Below are 25,658 nucleotides of genomic sequence, written 5' to 3' on the forward strand. Positions count from 1 at the left end.
TCCATACTTTTTCTTGAGGTCTTTTAACCGAGCCGGAAGCACGGCAAAGACAGGGCACGCATTTTTGATAGATGGCAGCTTTTTATCGTTTGCAGCGCCGTTCCACTCGGGCTGGAGCGTGCGTTCCGGAAGAATGGGGCCAGAAAACGAAAAGGACGAAGCGAATAAGCGCTTTCTCGCTAAGCGAGGTTTTTCTCGAAGGCCGACAAGAGACATTTTTTCTCGACACGAGAAGCGCGGATAAGATGGCCATTCTCACGCTCAAACTGCCAAACACTTTATACTTGGCCGTCTCCTCTTGCTTTTTCCTCTCGAATTCATTCTCTCCAGCAAGTGTTTGAACGCCTCGTGCATTTGAACGGTTTCTTGCTTGCAACAAAAGCATATAGAAACAGGGCTTCGTCGGCAATACTTGTCCGTAAAAGAGAACACGCCGCGAGAAACGCGCTTATTCTTTTTTTCTTTCTCCTGTCTCCCAGTGCCTGCTTTAAATTCCTTTCACACTTTTCTTTTTGAAAGAGCCAAAGTCATAGCAACAAACGTGGCCGCGGACGTTAGACAAGGAGATTACAAGGCGTTTATTGTTTTTCGACGGTGGGAATACGCGCACCAGGTCCAGCGCTCCGTTTTCGCACCTGAGTTTCACGTGGACTTCATACACACGTCCGTTGAAAGCAGCTGCTATAGCCTTTGAAGTTCAACCCCTACTCCATGCATTTTTCAGCGACACTCTCGCAAGCGTCCAGTTCTGGCCGCAGATTATTTTCCTTCTCTTTCTCTCTATCGGGTGCTAGGAGTGGCGGCTATTTCTGCAGCAATACTTTTCCGCGGCATCGTCAGCCTATCATCACATAGTCTGACGACGACAACGACGATGATGGCGATGATGATGATTGCCTATGGCCAATAAGCCATGTCAGCCACCTCATTGTGCTTGTTTTTGAAGCTTCTCTGCTTCGCCTTTTTTTTTTTTTGGAACTCAATTTACGCCAGAAGGCAAGCGTTAAACTTAACGCGTGGGTGCTCCTCCTTATGGTCCCTGTGCGACCTGCAACGAAGAGAAAGCGCGTATACGTTACTCCCCACAATTTCTGCGTCTTCGTGAGTAGGACGCCTATGCCCCGCGCCGCACAGTGTTACGATGCGGTGGACGTGGTTGGCATCACAATCGAAGCGTGGGCCGGTGTGGGAGACGTATACACATAGGCGTACGCAGGGAGAACTGTGCAGGCAACAAGGAAATTTTATTACTCATCAGATAACATATCTTCAAGGAGAAATATTTCGGTATCGCATGCATATTTGGTTATTAGGTATTCGTCCACTCCACGACAAGAATACGAGAACGGTCTTTCCCACCAGAAATGTATGCGTTTAAGCTGTAAGGATGAAAGTTTCCCTAACGTTGTTTTTCTCCCGTTATGCCACAAAACAGGAGGTATTGAAATGAAGCTACACGTGAATACCCGGACTCCTTGGTATTCACTGGGTATCCGAGCCATGTAGGTCCAAGAACTTGAACATACATACCTCTGGACCCAGGATACGCTTAGGTAAATGAAGCACTGATTATGTTGGACAATAGGGCAAGGAAGATAGAGGCGATAGTTGAAGGCGGTTGAAAGCTTTCAGCAAGAAGATAATTTTATGTAGAGCACAATATATAATTGTTAGAATATGATATGATTGTTAGGATATGATTGTCTGAAAATAAAATTTAATATTTGGAAGCTCTTTTTTTTCGTTGGTTTATATTGTACTGAATAAGGGCGCACACAAATCGGACACACTCGATAAGATGTAAAACATGCCACATATAATAACTTTAATCAGTCGGCTTTTACAATAATCTGCTGTGGCTTTAAAGAGGTTTTTTAAGCAGCGTTGCACACTTTCAGAAAGCGAGTGTGAGGACCTGAGAACATTAGAGCAACCATATTGTTTCGTTACCCTTTATATAAGCTCTTCCTTTCACCGCGTGCATACACTGAGGTTAACGGGAAGGGGTGGGTGGGGGAGAGGCCACCGGAACGAGACTGGAGGAGGTCAGACGCTCACCGAGTACGGAGAGGCGAACGATGGACGCCTGGATGCTACCATCGGATCGCGTCACCCGGCAGGTGTAGACGCCCGCGTCGGCGAGGCCCAGAGCCTTGATCTTGAGCGCGGCCGGTGATCCGAGCACCGCGAAATAGGCGCGGGGCGACCAGTCTTTTCGCGGCTGGTGGCGGCCCTGCATTAGGTTGGCCCGGCCCGAAAAGTAGACCGCGTACACGGGCTCGGTGTCCGCGTCGTCGCGGCGGTGCCACTCGACGCGCACGGGCGATGCCTGCGTGGCGGCATCCCGCGCGTGCAGGACGTTGCACGGCAGCTCCACCTGGCCGCCTTCCTGACCCACGTAGGCCGGGGCATCGGCTTCGTCCTCTTCCGACACTGGAATACCGTCTGCGAATGAAAGGGCAGTCGTCACGTTTCAAACAGCCGAAGTTTCACGTGAAGAACAAAAATTAAAGAAGAAAAAAAGAAAAAGAGCGAAGCAAAACGCGTAAAGGTTCACAAATAGGTAACGTAATAATATTCCTTCCGGGGACAGCAGCGCGGAGCGTATTACGTAAACAGAGGGCGTCTTTCAGTTAAAATAAGTAGACACAAATAGGCGGACAGATATTTAACAATCGATACCTTGCGAAACATGGCACAGCTATTAACTTTAAGCGGTCAGCTTGTGTCTTGTAGCGCCCGTCTCGTCCCCGTCTCGTAACACGAAGCGCAAGAAGAAATCATGGACGGAAATGAAATCGAGAGTTCGATGAAAACTGTGATAAAACGAAGTATACACCGATCAAATAAAAGTTTAAAAGAAAATGGCGCTTCGTCTTTCATACGAAAGCCTTAGCTGCGGACAAGGCTTCCATGTGCAAGCCGAAACGTAGTTTTCTTATATGTGTTTACTTAGCCAGTGTACTTCGTTTTCCTACAACAAATCATGAACAGCCACCTGCTAGTACGACTCATTGCTCCGCTAAAGTAAACAGCCAAGGCACTGGACCAACCGGTACACAATTAATAACTAAATGTGTAGTTTTGTGTAAAAAAAAAAAACTAAAACCACGAGCAGTATCACAGCGCATGCGTGCAAAACCTTTGCAAAACTTTTTTTTAACTTACAGATTGCACAATCGTGGTCTGCTTTTGGTGCCAGTCTATACCTCTACGTTTTCAGTAATTCGAGTGTGGAGTTCAGACTGTAATGAATAACGTCCAAACAGCTGTGGTGGTTTATGTATCCAAAGCGGTTTGTTGAAGTTGAAAAAAGCGGGAAGCTTCGGAGGCTTCAGCTAAGCAATTCATAATACAGATGAAGCGAACAGCGTAGGAAAGAAAAAAAAAATGTTTTTGATGGGATAGTTATAAAAAAATAAACACTCGAAGAGTGGCAGGATTGCGATGTTGTAGGTAAATGCAAAAATGACAAGCGAGCGCAACATGGTGACACTCAGTAGTCTGACGTGCACTCACCGTGAAAAAATTGCGCGCTCCACTGCAAATGTGAATTTATGGTCAGTTAGCACATGTCGCTTCAAAGCTAGCAGGTAGCTGCATAGGTCTCTGTACAGGCTGAAACATTCATTTGGAGGTTATGTTCTCAGACAAATCGGGACTAGAGCTCTCTAAAAAATTTCGCGTTCTCGAAACTTTTGGGTGGGGTAGTACATGTATAAATAGTTGAAGTTTCGGTAGAATGCTGACGTGCTCGTTCTAGTATGGCACGTTTGTCTTGACATCACCGACGCTTCTAAGTCGCACTTACGAGGCAGACGAGTGAGAGCGACGCTTATACTGCGTTCAGTGCCTCCTACAACGTTTGTAATAGCGACGAGAACGTGTGTTCGTATATGGCACTTTTTTTAACAATGGTGCATACATTGCGCACTGCTTTAAACTGGTCGGGTGACAGAGGTTACAGTGAATTATAAAGTACTAGCTCCATAACTTAGATCATAAGCCCCGCCGTGGTGGTCTACTGGCTAACGTACTCGGCTGCTGACCCTCAGGTCGTGGGTTCGTATCCCCGCTGCGGCGGCTGCATTTCCGATGGAAGCAGGAATGTTGTAGGCCCGTGTTTTCAGATTTGGGTCCACGTTAAAGAACCCCAGGTGTCGAAATTTCCGGAGTCCTCCACTACGGCGTCTCTCATAACCATATGGTGGTTTTGGGACGTTGAACCCCACATATCAATCAAAACTTCGACAATAATCTGCGCTAAGAGCCGTGAGAGCCCTGACGCACTTTTTGAAAAGGCCGTTTTAGGTTACTCGATGAACTCGGTTTAACGCGATTGCGCATTCCACGGCCGAGGTTGGCGACACTGCTGTGATAAACAAACGCGTCGTAGCACCATCTTGCTTGTGCAAGTTGTCGACATACACTATGGTGCAAGGTACAGCGGTGAGCCTGCGAGCGCGTGGCCGCGCTTCGCACAGCGCCAATTAGCTGGCGCGGGCGCGCATTGAAGCGTATACACATGCGCACACGGGAGCTGGTCTACGTCATCGGCTACAACGCTTGAGCGCGCCATTCGTAGCAAAGCGTTGGTCTCGCTTGTCAGTAGTAAAGCAAGAGCGGCACGATCGTGTGCGCCTGCGCTGCTTTGATTCGATGCGCGGCCGCACTGGTTGCACTGGCGCTTCGCAGCGCACCACCACGCCCAGCCGGGTTTTAACAGTGCTCACCGCTGTACATACACTTTGTGAGCTGGCCACAAGGCAATACACCTGCGCAATTAGAAGCCCCATGCATAGGTACGGCTGATATCCTGAACTCGGGAGCTCCACATAAGACGAGGTACTGACCAATATCAAAACTCACGGCAATGATTGGTCTAAAGCGCGACTACAACCTAGTTTACGCACCGTTATAGTGCCTAGAATATATTGGCTAGAGCGCCGTTCGCCAGCTTTTTTCAGTGGTGGAAGGTGGCACCGATTTGTATGAATACCTGTGGAGGGTGCTGTCAAATGGGTGGGTGCCGACAGCGTGTGTCGTCTGCTTCGCACATCCGACTTGCAGCGGTTGCTTGGATTTCTGTGTTCGTGTTTTCAGTGTTATTACCGGGTTGTGTGTTTGTTTTTTGTGTTGTCAAAGGGGAAGTGAGTCGTTGTCGTGTTTCTGTGCCTGTCACTCTGAGGGAACTCTCAGAGTTCCCTCAGAACTCTGAGGTGAATATAGAATGTCGAAGTCAAAGCTATCGAAGGAAAGGAGGAGGAAGGAGGAGGATTGAAAGAGGAAGGACAGGGAGGTTAGCCGGTTTTCAGACCGGCTGGCTACCCTGTAATCGAAGGAAAGGACCTGCTTAGTACCCTTCTGTACAACTGGTTATACCGTTCGAACAAACAGCGACTGTCATTATTCATGACCCCACCAGACGAAGCACGTGTCGCGGAATGGGACAGAAGGGCAAAGAAGTGGACGCGAGACAGCAACCAACTGCCATGGTTTGTGAAAAACACTTTGATGGAAGTTTTATCAAGCGCGTGCTCACCATCAGCGCGTGGACGGCGGGTTCAGCAAGATCCTTCCCATGAGAAGCTACGCCTCAAACCTTATGTGGTACCCATAATATTCTCTGAATATTTTGAATACATTTGGAGCGAAGTACCAGCAAAACGACAAAAAATAAATTTGTCCCTAGACATTTCAGCAAAGCGCGCACCACAGAAGTGCTCCGAAGCGGGCTCGGCCGTCGGAGGATATTGTGTTTTGAACTTGAAGAGTGCACAGTGAAATTCCGAAATCGTTAACGCGCAAAATTTTGAAGATGAACGCCCACCACTGAAAGTCGTCATCTTACATCTATGAACCGCACGTGCCTGCCGTATTGGCAGAGAGTGTTGATCTCTGCCAGCAGGAATGGTAGCTCACGCTTAATATGAAAGTGAATTGAATAACACCGTCACGTCCTATTAATTGACAGGATGTACTTCGAAAAGGCTAAATTTGCGTACAGCCAATAGTTGCTGCGGCATTCCAACCACCATACTAAACCTAGCCTGTACCGCAAAGTACACGAGAAAAATCAAGGAGTCCTCACGCGTATCACTGAAGCCGCATCTCTTATAGCTTCCAAAATATTTCTTTGAGCTGATTGAGGCTTCATGCAAACAATATCTGGGCAGTAAGTACTCCTTCAGAACCACGTTTTTCTTTCTCAAAAAGAAAATTAGCACACCTTGCACCCAGATGCCGCATGCCAAAGAAAAGTAGAGCTGGTGGGCACCAATTGAGAGATAGTCCTTGCGGTTGCTGTGTCGCGATGAATGGCTTGGTAGGCTAGCCGGTAATGCATTATGGAAGGCTTACAGCATACATTGACGGGGACTAAGGAAAAACACTGAAAACATGCTCATAGCACTATGTCTTGTGCATTCTTCCTTCGTCCCCGCCTATGTTCCCTGTATATAGAGGCTTCCATATTGTGCTAAGACGTGTAATTTTTTTGTCCTTTCTTCCATTTCTTTCTTCATTGTTTTATACTCTTTGTGTATATCGTTTTGTATCTGTTTAATTGTATTGCTATGTTTCTTGCTCTCTCTATCTCTATTATTTCTTTGTGGCAGTCATACTTTTCTTCATCGATCTTTCTCTAAACTTCTCGCATCCTCTTTCCGTAGCCTTCTTAGCCTTCTCACGCTTTCTTTTTAGTATTCAGTTATATTTTTCTTCTTGTGCAATATGTCTTCCTGTATCCCCTTCGCACCATCGATTTTCTTTTCCACACCTTTACATGTATTACTTGAATACAAGGCTGTATGGTGAAGAAATTTTTTCAATGCGGCTTTTGGGCTAGTTGGTTATATTACTTATATACGCTTCAAAATGTGGCATATCGCTAATACATTCGGACGATGAAGATACAAGACAAGTGCTAGACAAGTTAGAGAACTCCACCCCACCCCATAGCATTTGGTTGATATGTCAGGTTCAACGTCGCAAAACCACCATATGATTATGACAGACGCCGTAGTGGAGGGCTCCTGAATTTTCGAGCACCTGGGGTTCTTTAACGGGCACCCAAATCTGAGCACACGGGCCTACAGCATTTTCGCCTGCATCAAAAATGCAGCCTCCAAAGCCGGGATTCGAAGCTGTGAGCTGCGGTCAGGAGCCGAATATCTTAGCCACTAGACCACCGCGGCGGGGCACCCCCTAGAATTTCGCTCCATCTCTGCTCCGCCGATTCATTAGTTCATATAGATGTAGTGTTGTCATCTGTACGTCTTGGTGTTTTATTCAAGTAAAATTATTGTTATTAAACGATATATCTTTCTTACGGCCTTCTCGCTTCTTTCTGTCTCCCTTACCGAGGGCACGGCTAAGTGCTTAATCTCAGTAGCTGGTGTGAGGTTACTAGAAGTTTGAGCCCGGGTGTAAACGCCTACTGCCCCCACGAACCGCTCTAAGACAGAATCTTGCAGGCACGCTTATACGTACACCCGCACTATTGTATTCCATTAAAACAGGCCAGCCTTATGTTTGTTTCAGAAAAAAAAACAGCTGCAAGCGTCTTTAAAATACGAGCAAAAATTTTCCCTTTGCCTGCGTGTAACCAGCTGGCGCAGTTCAACGATCTATGAGCCTGACTAGTTTAGACTTCGCACCGAAGTGCAAGACTCTCTGCGCATTTTTATAAAAACAAATCTTTAACCCTCTGGTCACATTTTATCATGAGAACAAAGTAGCCACTGCGATTTGATAAAAAAGCAAAACCTGTAATGGCCCTCTCGCCAATGCTGTGGAAACACAGCGGGATACGAGAAGCGGGCGGCGCCGCGGCACCCACGTGGCAGCGCCCCGCGCGGCAGACGACGGCATTAATCCAATCTGGCGCCACCTAGAGGGCCATGGACGGCACGCTAGCCAGTATATCCTAGGCACTATAGCACCGCTACAGCCTCTAGAGAACTACGGCACTACAATCGTAGCATTGCTGGAGCACCGCTATGATTAGAGCGCTGCTAGATAATTGAAAAGTAGTTTGATGACTGATAGGGGAACGCCCTCAATATAACTGACAAATTTAGTAGAGCTCTAGATCTTTGTCCACGCTAGATATTTCCAGTGATCAACACGAAGATCTGCGCGCCACGACTGAAAAATAAGGAAAAGGGCTATATACCGAAACGTTTCTTGGTCCACGAAAAACTTGTCACAAAAAAAAAAGCATCTCTTCTAACAAACTAATAATCTCGATGCCAGTCTACGTGATAACTTAGTTATTAAAAATAACAAACCTGCTATTGGTTGCTCATAACAAATCAGCAATATTTGTAAATGGTGCAGGCATCGCCGGACGCGTCGTTGCTATATAGCAGGTGGCGTTTCCTGGATTTATGCCGTGGAGCTCCGCCTGAATACCACTCTGCCGGGAAAGTGTGTGTTTAGGGCATTGGCGTTATTCTAACTAATGTACCTACAGATTAGGCGCGCGAGCGTATGCTTGCAGCGTTGGTACTATATCGTGATAGAATGCAACCAAACTTGCACTGATCACGTTCCATCCTTGTTTCTAAGCTGTCGTGAAAGTCGAGATTTTAGTAATCGGCCTGCGAATAATAACGTGCATTAGCAAGAATGTTACCTGCACATCAGTAAGGTATCATAGAATATTATCTGCACATAGGTAAGTTATATGTATAATGTACTGGTCACAGAGACTGACTTCTTCCGTAGTAATGAACGCGCCCTATAGCTGCAAGGGTGGTCGACGCGGGGTTCATTGTAGCATATCCCATCATAGCTAAGGCGCGACCGTTTATGACTATGACACAGAAATGAAATGAGAGGCGAGTTTGATTTCTCGTTTTGGAGGTAGTTCGTTACCACATAAATCCCCATTGTGATACGACTGATTCCTGCCTATACACGCGTGATAGAAACTTCACCTAGTGTATGAGCTATCAAAGCTGCTTAGACGTGGCTCAAATGCTTAATGTTTAACCTGCAACTGTTGCGCAGAAAGTATACTTGCTCCTTGTTTTTCTTCTGACGATGACAATCGATGTGATAATAGATTGTTTCAGTTGACATTTTTACGGCCCGCTCCGCTCCGAGTTAGCCCAATAAGCTGCAGCGGAGCGGTGGACGATTTTCTCGTTTTAGTTCTGCGTTTTACGTTCCGGAGTGGAACTTGCGAAGTTGCAGAGCCATCTGGCTACGTTCAGCCTTGTTATATATTAAAATGATAGACCACTTTTACAAAGCAAAGCCAGTATACACAACCTAATTGTTCACAAATTATTCAGACTTTCTTCAGCGTTATTCAGCGTCGATTTCATGGTAGCTACGCGATAGTCAGCGAGATCGCTTTCCAGAGCCAGTTTAATGACGCGAACGCATCAGCGATGCTTTCTTCAGCTGTGGCCGTCTTCTTTACGTCGTGTCACTTTTCTTCATTCGGCGACTTGAAAGTAAGCACAAGTGTCTGTCTATGCGAAAGCGCTTTTGCGGCTCGCTGCGCAGACGAACGTGACGGCAACGTGCACGTGGGAAGCACATTTAGCACTGAAGGCAGCCATCTTCAAATGTGCCTTGTCGCGGCACGCACGGGAGAGGGCGCGCGCTGCGCCCTCCTTCTACTGGCAAAAACGGCAGCGACGCTCCGCCAGCCCGTCAAAGCAGAGCGTCGGTCTCGCTCCGCTCCCGCTTGCGACCGTATCCGCGTCGTGCGCTGCTGCTTTGAACGGTATACCGGTGGCGCCACCAACGGCGAGCGGTGGCGAAAAGCGTATCATGCTGCTCAACTTTGTGCAATGTGCCTGCTATATACTAACCGTATATTTTTATTTAATTCACTTTATATTTTGATTTGATATAATCACTGCCAACGCTGCTCCGCTAGACAGCCATGACAGTTGTTACATCGAAGGTTCTTTTTTATTTGTCTGTAAATGACAAGCCAATTTTTATAGCTGTGTGCGAGCGCTGTGTAATACATACGTTTCTAACGTGCACGCGTTCAATATGTTTGCGTGACCACCTAACACGCGAAATAAAAGTTGTTGCAACGTAGAAAGGTCTTCTTGTTTTATTGAACACCCTGAACCGTACAACAACAATGCAGATCATGCTCGCACGCATGCTTAGGAAACCCACAAAATACACATATTATCAGCTTCGTCCAGCACTTACAAATTCGTCAAGCTATTTATGAATAAGAACAACAAAGGGACAGCTAAGTAACGTTGTAACATGCGTCACGGATGCATAAAATTGTACGAAAGCACAAGGGAATATGAGCAACAAACATTCATAACTTTTTATTTCACAGACTATAGAAAAATATGAGGAATTTCCAATTGCATCACAATCTCGTACTTCTGAAAATAATCATCAATACCGTTTAAGCCACAATTCTCTATCAAATAAATTTCAAATTCAGCACGAAAAACTGAGGTTTATACAGTAAGTTCGCACGCGTTGCATTACTTAGATTCAAATAAAAACTGCGCACGCGCGTAGTATGTATAAATTGTACGCTAGATTCTCCTGTAGTAAACGAAAATACACAGGATATGCGATTCCAGAATTATTGCTTGTGAAATAGCGAGCATATAAGAGGGCGACTTACAGGCTCCTTCACTTCTCAAAACAGAGTATTCAAACTAGAATGCAATATTAACCAACGCAACAGCGATAAGAACGCACACGTTACCGCGTACTGGTGTCAAGCAGACGCACAAGGCCGAGCATGGTGTTTCAACTGTAGCACAATTGTGCGCGTACAGTAACGTCACAAAAGTTGCCGTCATACCCACGGTATCCAAGATATAGCACCTGTTTTCTTCCTCTGGTCAACAAACTGCCACGACGCCGAGAACTACACAAACAGCTGACTGTGAAGGAAAACTGCGGTCTTGTAGGAGGCCATCTTGCACAGCGACCAAGGAGAAAAAGCGCACGTCTGGAGCGTCTGAAGCATTTCTATTGGTGCGATGGCAGCTGAGCGAATTAAGGTCTCATCTTCCGATGTGTGGCCACGACTTTTACAAAATTTTAACGCTGCAATGTCCAAGGAAGGTGTAACCGCGACGAAAGTGATGACCTGCCGGTCTTGTTACGTACGCTGCCGCCTGCAGAAAGAGCGCTCCAACGTCGACCAAAAGAAATAAAAAAGTGGAAAGAGGGGTCAACTTGGAGCATACCATGGAGGAAGGAAAGCAGTTTTTTTTTTCCTCCATGGAGCACGCCAAAATGATTAAAGCGAGGAGAAGAGTGTTGTTGGTTAGATGAAACGTTCGAGAGAGGGCGCTTGCTTGTTTTTTCACAATGGATGCGCAAAGTAATTCAGAATACATGGGTTTCTACGGGGGTTGGGAGAGTCTGCAACCGCTTTCTCCACCCTAGTCGAGTGGAAAGCCGAGATATGGTGTCACCATACCGACGCACGAAGCGGATAGCGGAAGACGCATGCGCGCTCGCGTTACCGCTCCGCTTAGCTGCTGAGCGGAGCGTAAAAACGGCAGACTAAAATTCTTTAATAACGCCACCATCCTGGCAATTAAGAAGAGTTAAGATAATAATCCATGAGGAATTATTTGCTAAGACGGAAGCGCAGCAAAGGAATAAAGCGAGCTTATTGATCAGTCAAGCATTCTTTCTTTTCATTTCTATATTTCATTCTTTCTTTCTTTCTTTCCATTTTTCTTTCTTTCTCTCTTTCTTTCTTTCTGGCAGCGTATAAACATTCATAAATATGTATTCAAAGATATTCAGAGATATCAAGCAATTTAGCACCACATATATTAAGGATCGAGTTGTGTACTGTGGAATACACTCAGAATGGTGACATATATGTGATGAATGACGACTCCTCCGCCATGTGTTATGACTCGGTCACCACATCGTACTTGTAAAAGAGACAATAATTTCTTGCACTTAGGACGTTTCGACCGAGGTCCATCGCTTGACGGTACATGCAAATACGTTCTATCTCTTGCTTCGACTGCTCGCGTGAGCCACGAGTTTCATAACACGTTTCCTCGCGTGCCGGTATGGCCAGCAAAACATCTTTCAAACTGAGAGGACACCATGTGATTTACGCATCGCAACAAAGTGTTACCCGAGTATGGTGAAACAGTAGCAACGATGTACAAGACAAAATGGAGAAACCACGTGGACGACCGCTTTCCTTTCCTGACACTCTCTTTTTCCTTTCTTTTCGGCTCGAACTCTCAATCAGCTTTCTGAGTGTTGATGAGGCTCAAATTTCGCACCTGCCCTGAATAACAAAGACCATTTTGCCATGTTTGTAAAACCGTAGCAAAATGCTACCGCGTCACCGTGACCCATTTCTGATGGGACAAAGTGAGCGTTGCCTGTATCCTCCACTCCGCATGCGCGAACGAAGTCACGCTATCACCGTGTCTGCGCCAGATGGCTTACGTCCACTCATTCATTAAACAAAGTGAACCCTTGTTCAATATACACTTGGAACATGACAGTTTCAATTTGACTTCTGCGAAGGTGAACACGGTTCATGAAAGATGCCATCCGGAGGCGTTGACGGCTGTGACCGCTCGCCATTTGTGCCATCCAGACTCGACAGCTTATGGCGACAGTCTATACTGAAATGCACGTGTCCCAGTGACCCGGTGGTTATGGTGGTTAACCAGAAAGTCTCGGGGCTGAATTCCGCTCGCGGCGGGCGCATTTTCGGGGAATGGTAAAATGCTCTAGGCCCGTGTGTCTGTTAAAGAACCTCGTGTGGTAAACTTTTGCGGAGGTTTTCACTACAGCGTCCCTCATAATCAATGCGGAGGGACCTCTGCTGGGACCAGGGACCTCTGCTGGAGCCCGCACGTGGCCTGCATGAAGCAGCGCTTGACAAAAGTTTCTCATATGTTTAAGCTCTTGGCAGAAAAGACATGAAGGATGTCAGTAGACGCGATGCTGGAACTCTACAAAGCACTCTGTCTTGGTTTTTTATAGATAGCCCACCTTGTCTAAGAAATACTTGCAAAACAAATATTACGGTTCTGCAGGCAGTCCAAGGACAATCACTCAAACTTTGCCTTGGTTTGCCAAGATATACATCAACATAGGCAATTATTGCGATTGCTCATGAGTCATGACCACACAATGCAGACTCACATTGCGTTCAATGTCATGAGAACGTACGTCAGTAATTTTGCACGTGCTTCCTGTCATCACCTTGCCACAGTGCCTTCAGACAGACGCCAAACATCGTTGTCTAAAGCTATTGTCAAGTACAACGACAAATCCCCGCCGTGGTGGTCTAGTGGCTAAGGTACTCGGCTGCTAACCCGCAGGCGGCGGGATTGAATTCCGGCTGCGGCGGCTGCATTTAGATGGAGGTGAAAATGCTGTTGACCCGTGAGCTCCGATTTGGGTGCGCGTTAAAGAACCCCAGGTGGTCGAAATTCGTGGAGCCCTCTACTACGGCATCTTTCATAATCACATGGTGACTTTGGGACGTTAAACCCCAGATATCAATCAGTACATCTATCGGTGTTCACCATGGCATCTAAACCACCGATGCCTCTTTGGTGTGTTATTCGGCCCGCAGCGTATCTCATTGTACAAGGAATCCCAAAAAACAGAGCAGTCATCGTCTGTGCTGAAGCAACTGTCTTTGCTTCTTTTACACTAGATGTATGAGGACAACCTACATATATATACTGATGGTTCCACAAAGATACAGTTTTCGTCCATTGCAGTGGTTGTCCCAGCAAGATCTATTACCATCAGCTTTAAAACTGACTATCCCGCGACGTCGACAGCGGCGGAAGTAGCTGCTGTACGCGCTGCACTTCTTTTGCTCAATCGCGAACCACATCAACAGTGGTCGATCTTCACCAACTCTAAGGCAGCCTTAAAATCTCTGCTATCAGAACTGCGTCGCGGGTCATACGAACAGCTCTTACTTTAAATTCAGACCTTCTTCACACAACACATGAGAAAGGGCACCACGTGACGTTTCAGTGGCTTCCAAGTCACTGAAGCGTCACAGGAAACGAACACGCCGATAATGCCGCTCGGGCTGCTCTCGACGGTATACATGAGGATACCATACCACTTTCAAGGTCTGGCGCTTTGAGTAGTGTTCGAGGTTTGCGGAGGAGATCATGCTCTTTCTACCGTGTCCAGAAACCAGCCATATCAGTGGGACCACTCATCAACACCACCTGTGCTCTTTGATGTATATCTATGCCAAGTGGACTCCACCGAAGAGCGGCCACACTGTTTTATTGTTTATGGTTAGGTGAGGCACTTACGAAATGGTAATTCTTCCGCATTGGTATGGCCGACAATGCTCTCTGCGATTACTGTAGTTGCGAGGAGATACTCCGCCATATCCTGTTACTGTCCAGTCTATAATGTGCAGAGATAACCCCTGGTTTCTTCATAGCTTGCCGTGACGATAGACTAATCTCTGTTGAATTTGTTTTAGCAGGTCATGGACAAAGGGCATTGCAGCTGAAGGCGACCTACGAAGTGCTTAGGTTTTGAAAAAATGGACCTGGATAAGCTGCTGTGATAGTCATGTTGCGTTCCACACCAGATTGATGGATTCTGAGTGGTTAGGTGCTGGTGCGCGTGCTGTGTGATGTGCTATCTTTGCTTTTTTTCTCTTTTCAATCTTCCCCATCATTTTCCCACGTTTAGGGTGGCAAACCGGTTGTCCTGGATTGGTTGACCTTCCTACCTTTCTTTATTTACCATTTATTCTCTCTTTTGGCCCCAATGACGTATATGTTGTCAATGAAGGTAATAAAACAATATTAGCTATTGTAACAATTCCTGCGAACACGTTTCATCAATCCAATCTTATAGAGAGTGTTTTGATTCATGTTGAACGAAATCGGAAAAGATGTCACAGAAGAAAAAAAATGAAACCGCAAATATCACAGAGGTAGAGAGAGGCGCAGAGAATAAGCAATGCCGGCTGGAGAGGCAGCCACGCGTCTCGTAGTTAACTGTCTTGTTCTTCACTTCGAAAGGGCGTGTGAAGGCACAAAGCAAACAGATGGAGCAGCGTATTGTAAAAGCTGCACACACTCACGCGCGCCTGGGCGTCACATCTACAAACACAAATGAAGTTTTCAGCTGCACCCGCATAGAGGCAAATGAACGCATTAAGCTTATTACAGCTACGGGAGAACCAGGCATCTGGAACGTTCTTCGCCATCTAATAAATGACAGCGAGGCTCCTACTGGCACGTACCACTTTATTTTATTATTTTTGTAGCAACCACAAGAAACCATTATTGCGTTTGCAGTTGATGTTGTTTACGTCTGTGCAGAACTTTCCTTCATCTCGAAAATGTTCATACGCTTAGTAAGTGGAACACGGAGGAAAACTTTTTCTCGAAACAACAACAGCAGTAATTAGGTTTGTTATTTTTTGTGCCACCCCTCCTCCCCGACTCACAAATTCATAAGTTTAAAGCACTCAGCTTTGGCATGGCAGTGCAATATCGTGATGGTGAGCTTTTTTTTTTTTAATAAATACGCCCACGCATGCACACACGCGCGTGCAAGGGAGAGAGAGCGTACGGGCCATCCAAAATTTATGCAGGCTCATGCATGCCTTCCAGTGACTGCTCCTAATAGACGGTCAATGGCATCATTTGTCCGACTATCTATTCTGCCATTTGTTGGCGGTGGGCGTTCGCTAAATATATGACTAGCCATGTCAATACTGCGGCCTGTGTAGCTGCGCGAGCGATGTGTGCACGCCTCTGTCCGTATGCAGCTTGCGATGCGCAACTATAAAATTAGGCTAGATTTACCTAATGAAATGCAAAAATACACACACAATTTTAAATGAATCTTTAGTCTTTTTTTTTCTCTGTGCCATAGTGAGGATGCTAGTGTTCATCACCCTATATCCTCAGCTCTTACTGTGCCTATTTGAGTGCGCAGTGACATTGCGATCAATGTGGCTCTTGTGTCTCTTCTCTCGTGTTCTCGTGTAAAAGTTGTGCGCTTACAAAAGGCGCACTCCACCTTTTTTCACAATGCCATTGTACATGCATCCTCATCCCAGCGGAAAGGTCCAGAAACGCATCATTATCTCGGAGGCATGTTTTTTTGTACCATACCAATTGTCATGGCCCCTACCCAAAACATACCAAAGCAGAACAGGTCAGCACAGGAAAACGTTAAAGGCGTAATAATATATCAATCTCACATAACGCCAGACATAATTGGAACGGTTATTTAACGTGTACTGTTACACGAAGAGCTTTGTCTGGCAGCCTCTTTTTTAATGCAAAGAGCCGGACATTTACAGCTCTTGTTTCGATTGGAAAAACGTCGTTTAGACAGGAGAATAGCGTCTTATTGTCACTTTGTGACTATCCCGTTAGCTAGCTGGGGTCTGAATCCTCTTCATACTGATGTACACACAAAATTAGCACCTCGAAAATGATACAAGCAGAAGGACGACATTTCAAGAATGATGAGGTAAAACTTACTAAATAAGATGTTAGGCTTTGCTCAGGAGAAGCATAAAAGCGACTTTGCTCATGTGTGAAATGAGAAAATATTGATTGATTTGTGGGGTTTAACGTCCCGAAAGCACTATATGATTATGAGAGACGCCGTAGTAGAGGGCTCGGGAAATTTAAACGACTTGGGGTTCTTTAACGTGCACCCAAATCTGAGCACACGGGCCTACAGCATTTTCGCCTCCATCGAAAATGCAGCCGCCGCAGGCGAAATTCAATTCCGCGACCTGCGAAATGAAGATATATAAGAGAGCATTTAAGTTCTACATTATTTGCAGCAGGCCTACTTAGAGTTTTTTCATTTTACGGGTGCAGGAAAAAACAAAGGACTTTACAGTCCTTATGCTTCAACGAAGGCTAAATTACAGATTTTTTTTTCGCTACTGTCTTGAATACGCTTTTACCAAGAACAAGTTTTCTGGTGCTATATATATGGCATCTTTCTTGATTTAGTGAATGTCGGACCCCATTGCACCACATGACATCACATCTAATTAGTGGAAGTTAGGAGGAGACTTCAGCGACATCCAGGTTGACCGCCATACGCTCCATTTAATTGACAACGCTACTACCCGTCTTTCGAAAAACCGCTAAATATTCGAGAAAGTCGCAGAGCCAGTTGCTGTGAATACATCTACACGGCATCGACTTGTGGCTTCAGTCCCCGACATTCGGCAAAACTGCGCTGGTGAGGCCAAACAGCCATGACTCATTCAAGCCAGGACGACAATTCTCCGCTGGCATGCGCGATGGCAGGAGTCGAACTGTCACTGGAAGTTTGCCGCTCATGAATGATTGGGTGTGAGATTACGCGCTTTGCTCAAGCGAGTATGTGGAATCGGTTTTCGGTTACGTGGGCCAACGACTGGCAATCAGAGCGTGCGCCTTTACCAGGCTAGCTTGAGCGCTTCACCGTATGGACGCGCAGTACACGCAGAAAGGCTTGTAGCTGCACTCGAGCAACATAGCTTGAACTTTCAGCGTTACGCAATCACTGTTCGCGATGTTACTAGGTCTATACTAGACCAGCAGAAAGATGATAGACCAGCAGAAAGATGATAGACCAGCAGAAAGATGAAAAGATACAAATCCCACTGTCGAGTGCATGGGTGTTCATGGGTTCACGCACATGTTCTTGCTCATGCATGCATGTGATGTGGTAGTGCTTTGAGCATTCATCAATGTTTATATTGCATCAAAGGGGGAAGGGCATCGGTGTATATTGTTGTGCTAACTTCAATGTGGGTACGATCAGTGGGAGGAAACAGCCCAGAGGACGGGACAATCACAGAATGCCCTGATGAGTCCCACAATACAGTACAACAGCCCGCAAGTGACGCAGTGATACATATGTTTCCCTGCGCACAGGCAATGACGCGTAATCAAGGAGCAGGAAATGTATCAGGATTTACCATCTGCAGAACACGAACAGCTTTACCAGCCTCGTTTTACACGTGGTAAATTGTAATAAAAGACAAGCTGCTTGATATTAATTGGCGATTTGTGTCAGCCAGCTGCCTTAGTTTCTTATAGATGGCGTTGTGCCCTTTCTTTCTCTGCCGGATACATATTGTTTGACTCCAAACAAAACAAAGCACTTGATAATCAGCGCAAGGTGGCATTTTCCTCGTGCCATTGTCTTCGCGGCTTCGCCATTATAAAAGTAAACAAACTAGCTAAGCTAAGGGCTTTCCGGTTATGTGGATATGTATTTGTTTGTTTGTCCTGCTTACTTTATGGCTTCTTCCGTGAAAGCCCTGTGCGGTAGTCGTAGCCTTCTTTGTGACAGATGGTAGTCCGGCAGGATGTGTGCATATACCATTACAGCAGTAGTCCGGAAAAGGAATTCATCGTGACACTATCACGGCCGCTGGTGTCCTTGATCAAAGGCGTGTGCCCACCTGTTGCTGCGTAAAATCACGTGCGTTGATTCCCTGCAATGTCGATGCTCTACAGTTACAAGACGGTTTATGGACATCGAAAATTTGCTTCTGAAATAAATGTTACATGCTGCTTGAGAGTCTGTCATGAGAACGGTATTTCCATTTTGGTGGGGGTGTGCTTGCGGTTTACGACAACATCAAGCTGTCGTCAGGAAGTTCTCGAACTTTGGGAATCTGCGCTGTTCTTCGATGAAACAATTACCTGAATTATTATATCATGTGGTTGATGAACTTCAAAGTAATTTGTAGGGACCCAACAATAGTAACATGTCGTTATGTTTTGAAGAGCTTCCGTAAGAGCGGTGCAACATTGGTTTGTTGTAAAGTCTAATGCACATTTTATATAACATTTTGAAATCTATGGTCATCCACACCATGTCACCCATAATAAAGCAAATCTATATTACAAGCTCTTGTCCTAAAGGCGAGCTTCACTTCACTCAACTAAAGTGTTACCCAAAGCAGTGAATAAACGAACTATGGGCTACGGCAAAAATGCCCTCAGAAATCGAACGCACATGCCACCCGCAGGGAAACTTTCCCGAAAGGGTTTTAATATGCACGCTGCCAGACTCATACCTTGGTAGAGTAGGTGGATGCTCTCTCATAATCACTCACAAATATCTCCACAGGCACAGTTGGGCCTAATGACAGTAGTCTGCACTCCTCCGCGTTCCTAGTACTGACGCCCACTCATATATCAAGCACTATTTCGCTTCGTTTTCGATCACTTCCATTCCCACTTACCACTGCCCACTCGCGTTCATATTGGCGCTCAGTTGCACTCACCGGCACTCACTTATCGTGTTTTGGGCTCAGTGACTGAAACGTGTTACTCGGAACCCGTATAGCTGCCGGTGGTTCTTGCACATTCACTGAACGCTTCGAACACCTGGCGAATCCAGCGCACTATACACAATGAAAGCGAGACCCTTCGTGACGCATTGTGACAGTTTGATGTCCAGAGATTACCCAGTGCTCTGGTGTGCTGAAAAAAAAATGCCGGTTACCTTGGGGTTCCAGTATTGCATAGGTGCTCACCTTCGATGTTAACGAACAGCCACAATAACGCCTGCTTAATATGCAGGCGTCAATTTTTCTTCCTATGCACGTTTACCTGCACTAGCGTTGCTACTTCTGACATACAGTAAAGTTCGCGGACACCCATTACCCATAACATACTCAAGTCTATAACTAACCATATTCATTACTTCTTAACGCTGTATATCCCATTTTTAACATAAGTCTGAAGAGAGCAAGAATCATTCAATTCTTGAGTGGATATCCCCTTCATGCTCAAACTATGATGCGCTTTCAGCAAATGTTTAAATTGCGCACAGCGTAGTTCTAAGGCACCCGTTATAACATTCATAGAAACAAATTTAACAAAGACGTTGTTCATGGCTAGCTTTGATGTTGGTTCTTGACTGGTGCACACTGAGTTAGTTACCTGTCAAACATCGCCGTACCTTCATCAAACAGTTCAGCTGCACTTATATGAAGCATATAGGGGTTAAGTCAAAACGAGCTGACTATGCAGAAAGTACAATTGATCGTATGCGCAATGTGTCTCGCCTTTTCTTTCCCACTGATCTGAGGGAATTAAAAAAAACCAAGCTGCATCTACATATGTGGGCGCTGGGCCTCGAGGAAATATGTGCCGACTTATGACAGTGCACGGTGAAAATTAAAACCCCGTATGTACGTTTGCGCACTAGAAGTGCACTGCAGAAAGCACTACAGATTCAAAGTGATGGAGATGAAAAGCACAGCCGTACGCTTTATGGCACTACTAGCGGCAATAGACGAAAGTCTAAAAATCAATGTTCCGGGGCTGGACATCCGGATATGTCTCAAATGAGTCCTAAATGACTATTGTTTAGCTTACGAAGAAAACGGTTTGCTCAAAGATTGTATGGACGGGAAAAAACATGCCCTGACACTATTACCCTGTACTGGTTTAAAAACATTATATTGGTCTAGTTGAGTGTCTCTCTTTCTTAAAGATTTGTTGCTTCCTTATTTCCCCAAAGAAATTTATTGAGTGGTTTAAATTAAGTAGTGGAAGTCTATTCAAGCAGCCTCGCATCCTTCCAATCTGTCTTTGAAGCCTATAGAAGTCGGTTTTGTGACGTGACATACATGCACGCATACTCGTGTGGCTGGTTCCTCTCCGACATCCTTTCCAGATGGAGGAAATTTGTCAGTGGAGGCTACGTATTGTGGTCGGCCCTGTCGCCAGCTGTCACGTGAGCCTGGAGTTCGGCAAGGAACAGCCTTCCAATGTGCTCCAAGTTCCTCGCATCTATATCTATGGTGAATATGCGTAACCTTTCGTAGCAGTGCCCGCATTCAACTGTTAATAAATACTCACGTATTCATTACCCGCATTTATTATTCATCTCCTGCGCATGTCTCTACTGGCTGACCATGTGCCATAAATGAAGACATAAGTAAATAAATCAAATAAAATAAGTAAAATCTATCTACGTTTCTATATTAGTAGATCAGGGATAACTACGGTGCATTGTAACAAGGAGTTTTTTCATTTCATAGTTTAGTACACCATGTGCGTGTTCGGTGCACTTCCTGGATTTCCACGCTTCTTCATTGGACTTGCTCCGTCGTGCGACGCTGCATGACGCCAGCCGCTGTTCCTTTCTACACCACTAGATGCTGCTCTTCTCCGTAAGCTCCGTTGATTACGAAGTGCGATTGACTAACGAAGGAAAAATTTACTTGCTGCCAGAAAGCTAGCAGAACGAGGATGTGAATTTTAATTGAGCGTGAAAATATGAAACCATAGCCCTACGTTCGGTCACTAGACCACTGTTGTTTGAGAGAGCACTAGAACATGATCTTCGTAATAAAGATCAATACAACAAATACACAGCTGAAGAATCGGTGGTGGAAAACTATGAATGAAAAACAACAAACAAAATGACATAACTAAAGTTGCTGTAAACCATAGAAAGCTAAGCTCTGTATTTCTAGCAATAGTTTATTTAGGAAAAATGCTTTGTTCAGACAGGCAAACTATGCGGCGGAACTAAGCATTGGTCGCATTTCAATGGAGGCTAAGTGGAGGAGGCCCATGCATACTATGTGATGTCAGGGCGTGTTAAAGAACACCAGGTGGTCAAAACTTTCGAATCCTTCAACTACGGTGTCTTTCTAAATCGTATTTTGGTTTTATGGCGTAGAAGGTTACGTATTACAGAAATAAACATGGAGCTTAACGACTCACAGGCCCCCGCTCCGTTACCAGAGGACGCTCACAGAGTCCGCCAATTCATGAATAAATTTATCCGCCGACGCAAATTCAGTGAAACCGCAGGAGGTACGTTCACTGAACAATGTACACCCGCGGTTGGTGTGCATCTTCAGTCTCAACTACCCCCCAAGGATGCCCTGGCTTTCGACTGGTTTTTACAAAGGTACACAAAAAACAATAAAAACATTTAAAAGAAACTGCGTGCGAGAAACTATAACGCCATAAAGAATGCCATTCTTATCATGAAGCAAACCCCTCTATACCCCGTTTTCCGAGGTTTGTGTGCCTGTGTGGTCCTAATCAACAGTAAAATTGTCACTCACTATTGCACAATCACAAGGATCGGTCCACAGAAGCCCGGCGCACGGGATATACAAACAGCCTGGTAGCAAGGTGTACAAGCCAGTGCCGAAGACATTTTGACATATAATTTTATTCGACAGTAGCACAACTTAATGTTTTGTGCGCATTCTTCACCGAGCGCGAACAGTTACAGATGTTCTAGACGCACGTGCTGTATGCGTACACTACTAGAAGAGATATGCTAGTTAGAGACTCTATTCTCCGCAATTATACACAACGACTAAACAATAGCTGCCGTAGACTCCGCCATGGTAGTCTAGTGATTATAGTGCTTCACTGTTACCCGAAGTTCACGAGATTGAATTCAACATTTTCAATGGAGGTCAAAACTCTTGACGTTCGCGTACTTAGAATCAGGTGTACTTAAAAGGAACCTCAAGTTGCCTGATTTCCGGAGCTTTGCGTTACGGCGTACCTCATACTGATGCCATGTGTTTGGAGTGTAAAATTCAAAAACTATTACTTAAAGTTACCCAAGTTTACTCACTGCTAAAATGTACACTGCGCTAACACTTCATGTAATATAACAAATGCTTTCTTGAAGCTCACGGCTGCATGCACGCACCAACAATCATCTTCTGTGCTTTCTACACAGTTTCTGTCTTCCCCTCTTTCTCTGTATACATTTGCTTGAGCGCAAACGTTTTCAACAATATAACATTTATTTATTTATTTATTTATTTATTTATAGAAGCAGCCACAACATTCTAGGGCTTTACAGTGGGGATTGGGTAGGGGGGTTGAATGCAATATTTCAGTGGAGATTAAGGCAGGTTAACAATTCAACAGTAGAATAAAAAGGCAATTCAATGTGCATTTACACAGTGCACCAAAGCTTATAAGTAAGCGTTGCTTTTCGGGCGGATTACATTAACATTGTTTCAGTATTTGTGAATTAGTAAGGGCCAGTACACTGTGCGATTTCGGTCCACATTAAAAAACAACTGATAATAACAACCGAGTGACATTGTCAATGCGGGTGATGTTAATGAATTTGTGCATTTACTTGATTTACACTTATTTGATTTATTGTAAATAATATTGTGATTGTTATTCGTTGCATTGCGAATCAGGGTGTGTGTTTTTCGTTTTTCGTTTGGAATGCAGAGCTTTCACGGATTTGTATATATGTATACCTGGTTTATCATTGGGAGATGTATAGTTATATCCCCAATTTGATTGTACAGTGTGTCGTACCTTTCCTGTAATGACCCTCAATAGAGGGTTGACAGTATTTCTAAATAAATAAATAAAAATAAATAATTGAAATTTGAGGATCACTCCACTACGGCGTCTCTCATAATCATATCGTGGTTTTGGAATGTTAAACACCTGATATTAGGTTTCAGTATTTTAATAAAAGAAACTAAATTGTAATCAGCACTAGTATTGATACACAAAGCTTTTTTTGCTCAGCATTGGAATCAAGCTAGACGGCAGAATTTGCTAGTCGAACAAGCTCAGAAATCGGGGATGTTCCGAATGATTGTAATGAGGTATGAAGGAGAGATCAAGGATGGACTACGAAGGACGGCTCGAGGAAACCATATACCGGTGACGATAATAGACGCTGAGGTGAGCAACCAAAAAAAAAAGAAAGCTGCTCTAAACAAGTAACTAAAAAGCGAGGAAAGGTATCGCGAAAGGAGAAGAAAATAAAGCTACAATCTTAAGGCAAGTAGAAATGAGGTTGGTCTGAGGGAAGGAGGCAAGTCATCATAAAGACCTGAGTACTCTCAAAGCAAATGAGATGACGAAATCATGAATAAATGATAAAATAAAGTTTTTATAAAAGTGACAAACAAAAAAGCTAACGTCCCAGTCAGTGGCCCCGAATGAGATCCGCATGTTAGAAATATAAACGACAGATCGGCGACATGGTAATAACACTTGGGGATGACAAGCCGTCCGCAGCTGATCACATATGCATGGACCGTGGCTGGCTTCCTTCCTTGAAGAGAAGCCGTTTATTGCCATGGAAGACTTTCTTTTTATTTATCAGCCTGGACCTAGGTTCAAAGGTGTAGGGGTGGGTAAGGTGCGTTGTTATTTATTGACCAGCGAATTCAGAGCACCTTACTCTTGCGGTTCATCCGTCGGTAAGAGTTTGTTGTCCAGATATTTTAATGAAAATTGGTTAATAGAATTTCTTTATGATAACGAGCAGTTTTTTTCCTTCTTAACTTTTTATATGTACACTCTTAGTCATGTACCAAGTAAAGTGACAGATATAGTCCGGTAGGTAGACCCTTTTTTGTCTAGTTTCTTGGCTATATCAAGCTCTATATTCGGGACCTCATTTAGATTGTACAGATCATACGTACGACTGAATACCTATAAAAATATAACCAATGCATAGTTAAATATATACCATTGGCATGGTTAGAAATGTTAAGAGTTATCGCTTACCGCTCGCTTACAATGATCATGTGGATAAAGTTCGCTGAAAGTGAAGTGCACTTACTGCCGCTTTTTCTGAGGAGCCTGATATAGTCACTCCTATTTTAAGGGGCAGAAGAAGAAAAGTATGCCCATCAGTTTTTATGGGCAAAACTCCTTAGGGTCGAGCCATGTTCAGTGTCTTTCGACCCGCCGCGGTGGTCTAGTGGCTAAGGTACTTGGCTGCTGAACCGCAGGTCGCGGGTTAGAAACCCGGCTGCGGCGGCTGCATTTCCGTTGGAGACGGAAATGTTGTATGCCCGTGTGCTGAGATTTAGGTGCACGTTAAAGAACCCCAGGTGGTCAAAATTTCCGGAGCCTTCCACTACGGTGTCTCTCATAATCATATGGTGAATTCGGGGCGTTAAACCCCACATATTAATCAATCATGTTCAGTGTCCTTCGGCGTGACACGTGTCACACTTCATAGTGACTAGTGGTGCCATATATATATATATATATATATATATATATATATATATATATATATATATATATATATATATGAATTGCCATAAAATATACATATTCATATGAATATTCATATGGAAATCTCAGCGCCATATGCACATTGTGAATAATCAAATACGTTGTATATATTGTACACACGTGTTGTAATGTCTTTGCATGATCGATTAGGCAATGTACAGGGGTTAATGATCCCCCGAAGCTTCGCTTCGCCCACTTGTCGCCAGTCACTTTGTGGATATGCTGCAATTTTTTTCTTCACCAACGTAGTTCCAGAAGACCTGTCTTCTGCGTGTACTATACAGTCGCGTAAGTTGTACACGTCGATTGTGGCCTACTCTAATATCACAAGCAGTGGTCCATAGCACAGCTAATACCTTGCACATTTCTGGGTTGATGACCAAGTGCGAAATGGAAAAGGCTTCCTCAAAGGTCCACGCCAAGTTCTGACAATCTGACAGGTGCCTCGTGTATTCACTGTCATGAAAGCGCGTGAAGATGACTATTGCTTTTATTTGAAATAATAGGAGTGGCTAACTTACATGAACTACGTCACTACATACAATTACTTTTTCTAGATAGTTGTCATTTGCGAAGATAGAAAAAATTTCTTGCTAAGCTCGTTATAATAACCACCGT

At 44.8% G+C, this 25,658-nt stretch overlaps 1 protein-coding gene across 2 annotated transcripts in view; it reads right to left on the reverse strand.

Annotated features, from left to right (window-relative positions):
* Positions 1-25,658, reverse strand: part of LOC119176744 (hemicentin-2) — a 329,765-nt gene that overhangs the window by 286,680 nt on the left and 17,427 nt on the right. For both annotated transcript variants that reach the window (XM_075877281.1, XM_075877280.1), the window contains exon 2: positions 2,059-2,445. In XM_075877281.1, coding sequence (XP_075733396.1) covers positions 2,059-2,445 — 387 coding nt within the window. The remainder of the gene's footprint in view (positions 1-2,058; positions 2,446-25,658) is intronic.

Source organism: Rhipicephalus microplus, chromosome X, assembly GCF_043290135.1.
Source record: "Rhipicephalus microplus isolate Deutch F79 chromosome X, USDA_Rmic, whole genome shotgun sequence".
Classification (NCBI taxonomy): Eukaryota; Metazoa; Arthropoda; class Arachnida; order Ixodida; family Ixodidae; genus Rhipicephalus; species Rhipicephalus microplus.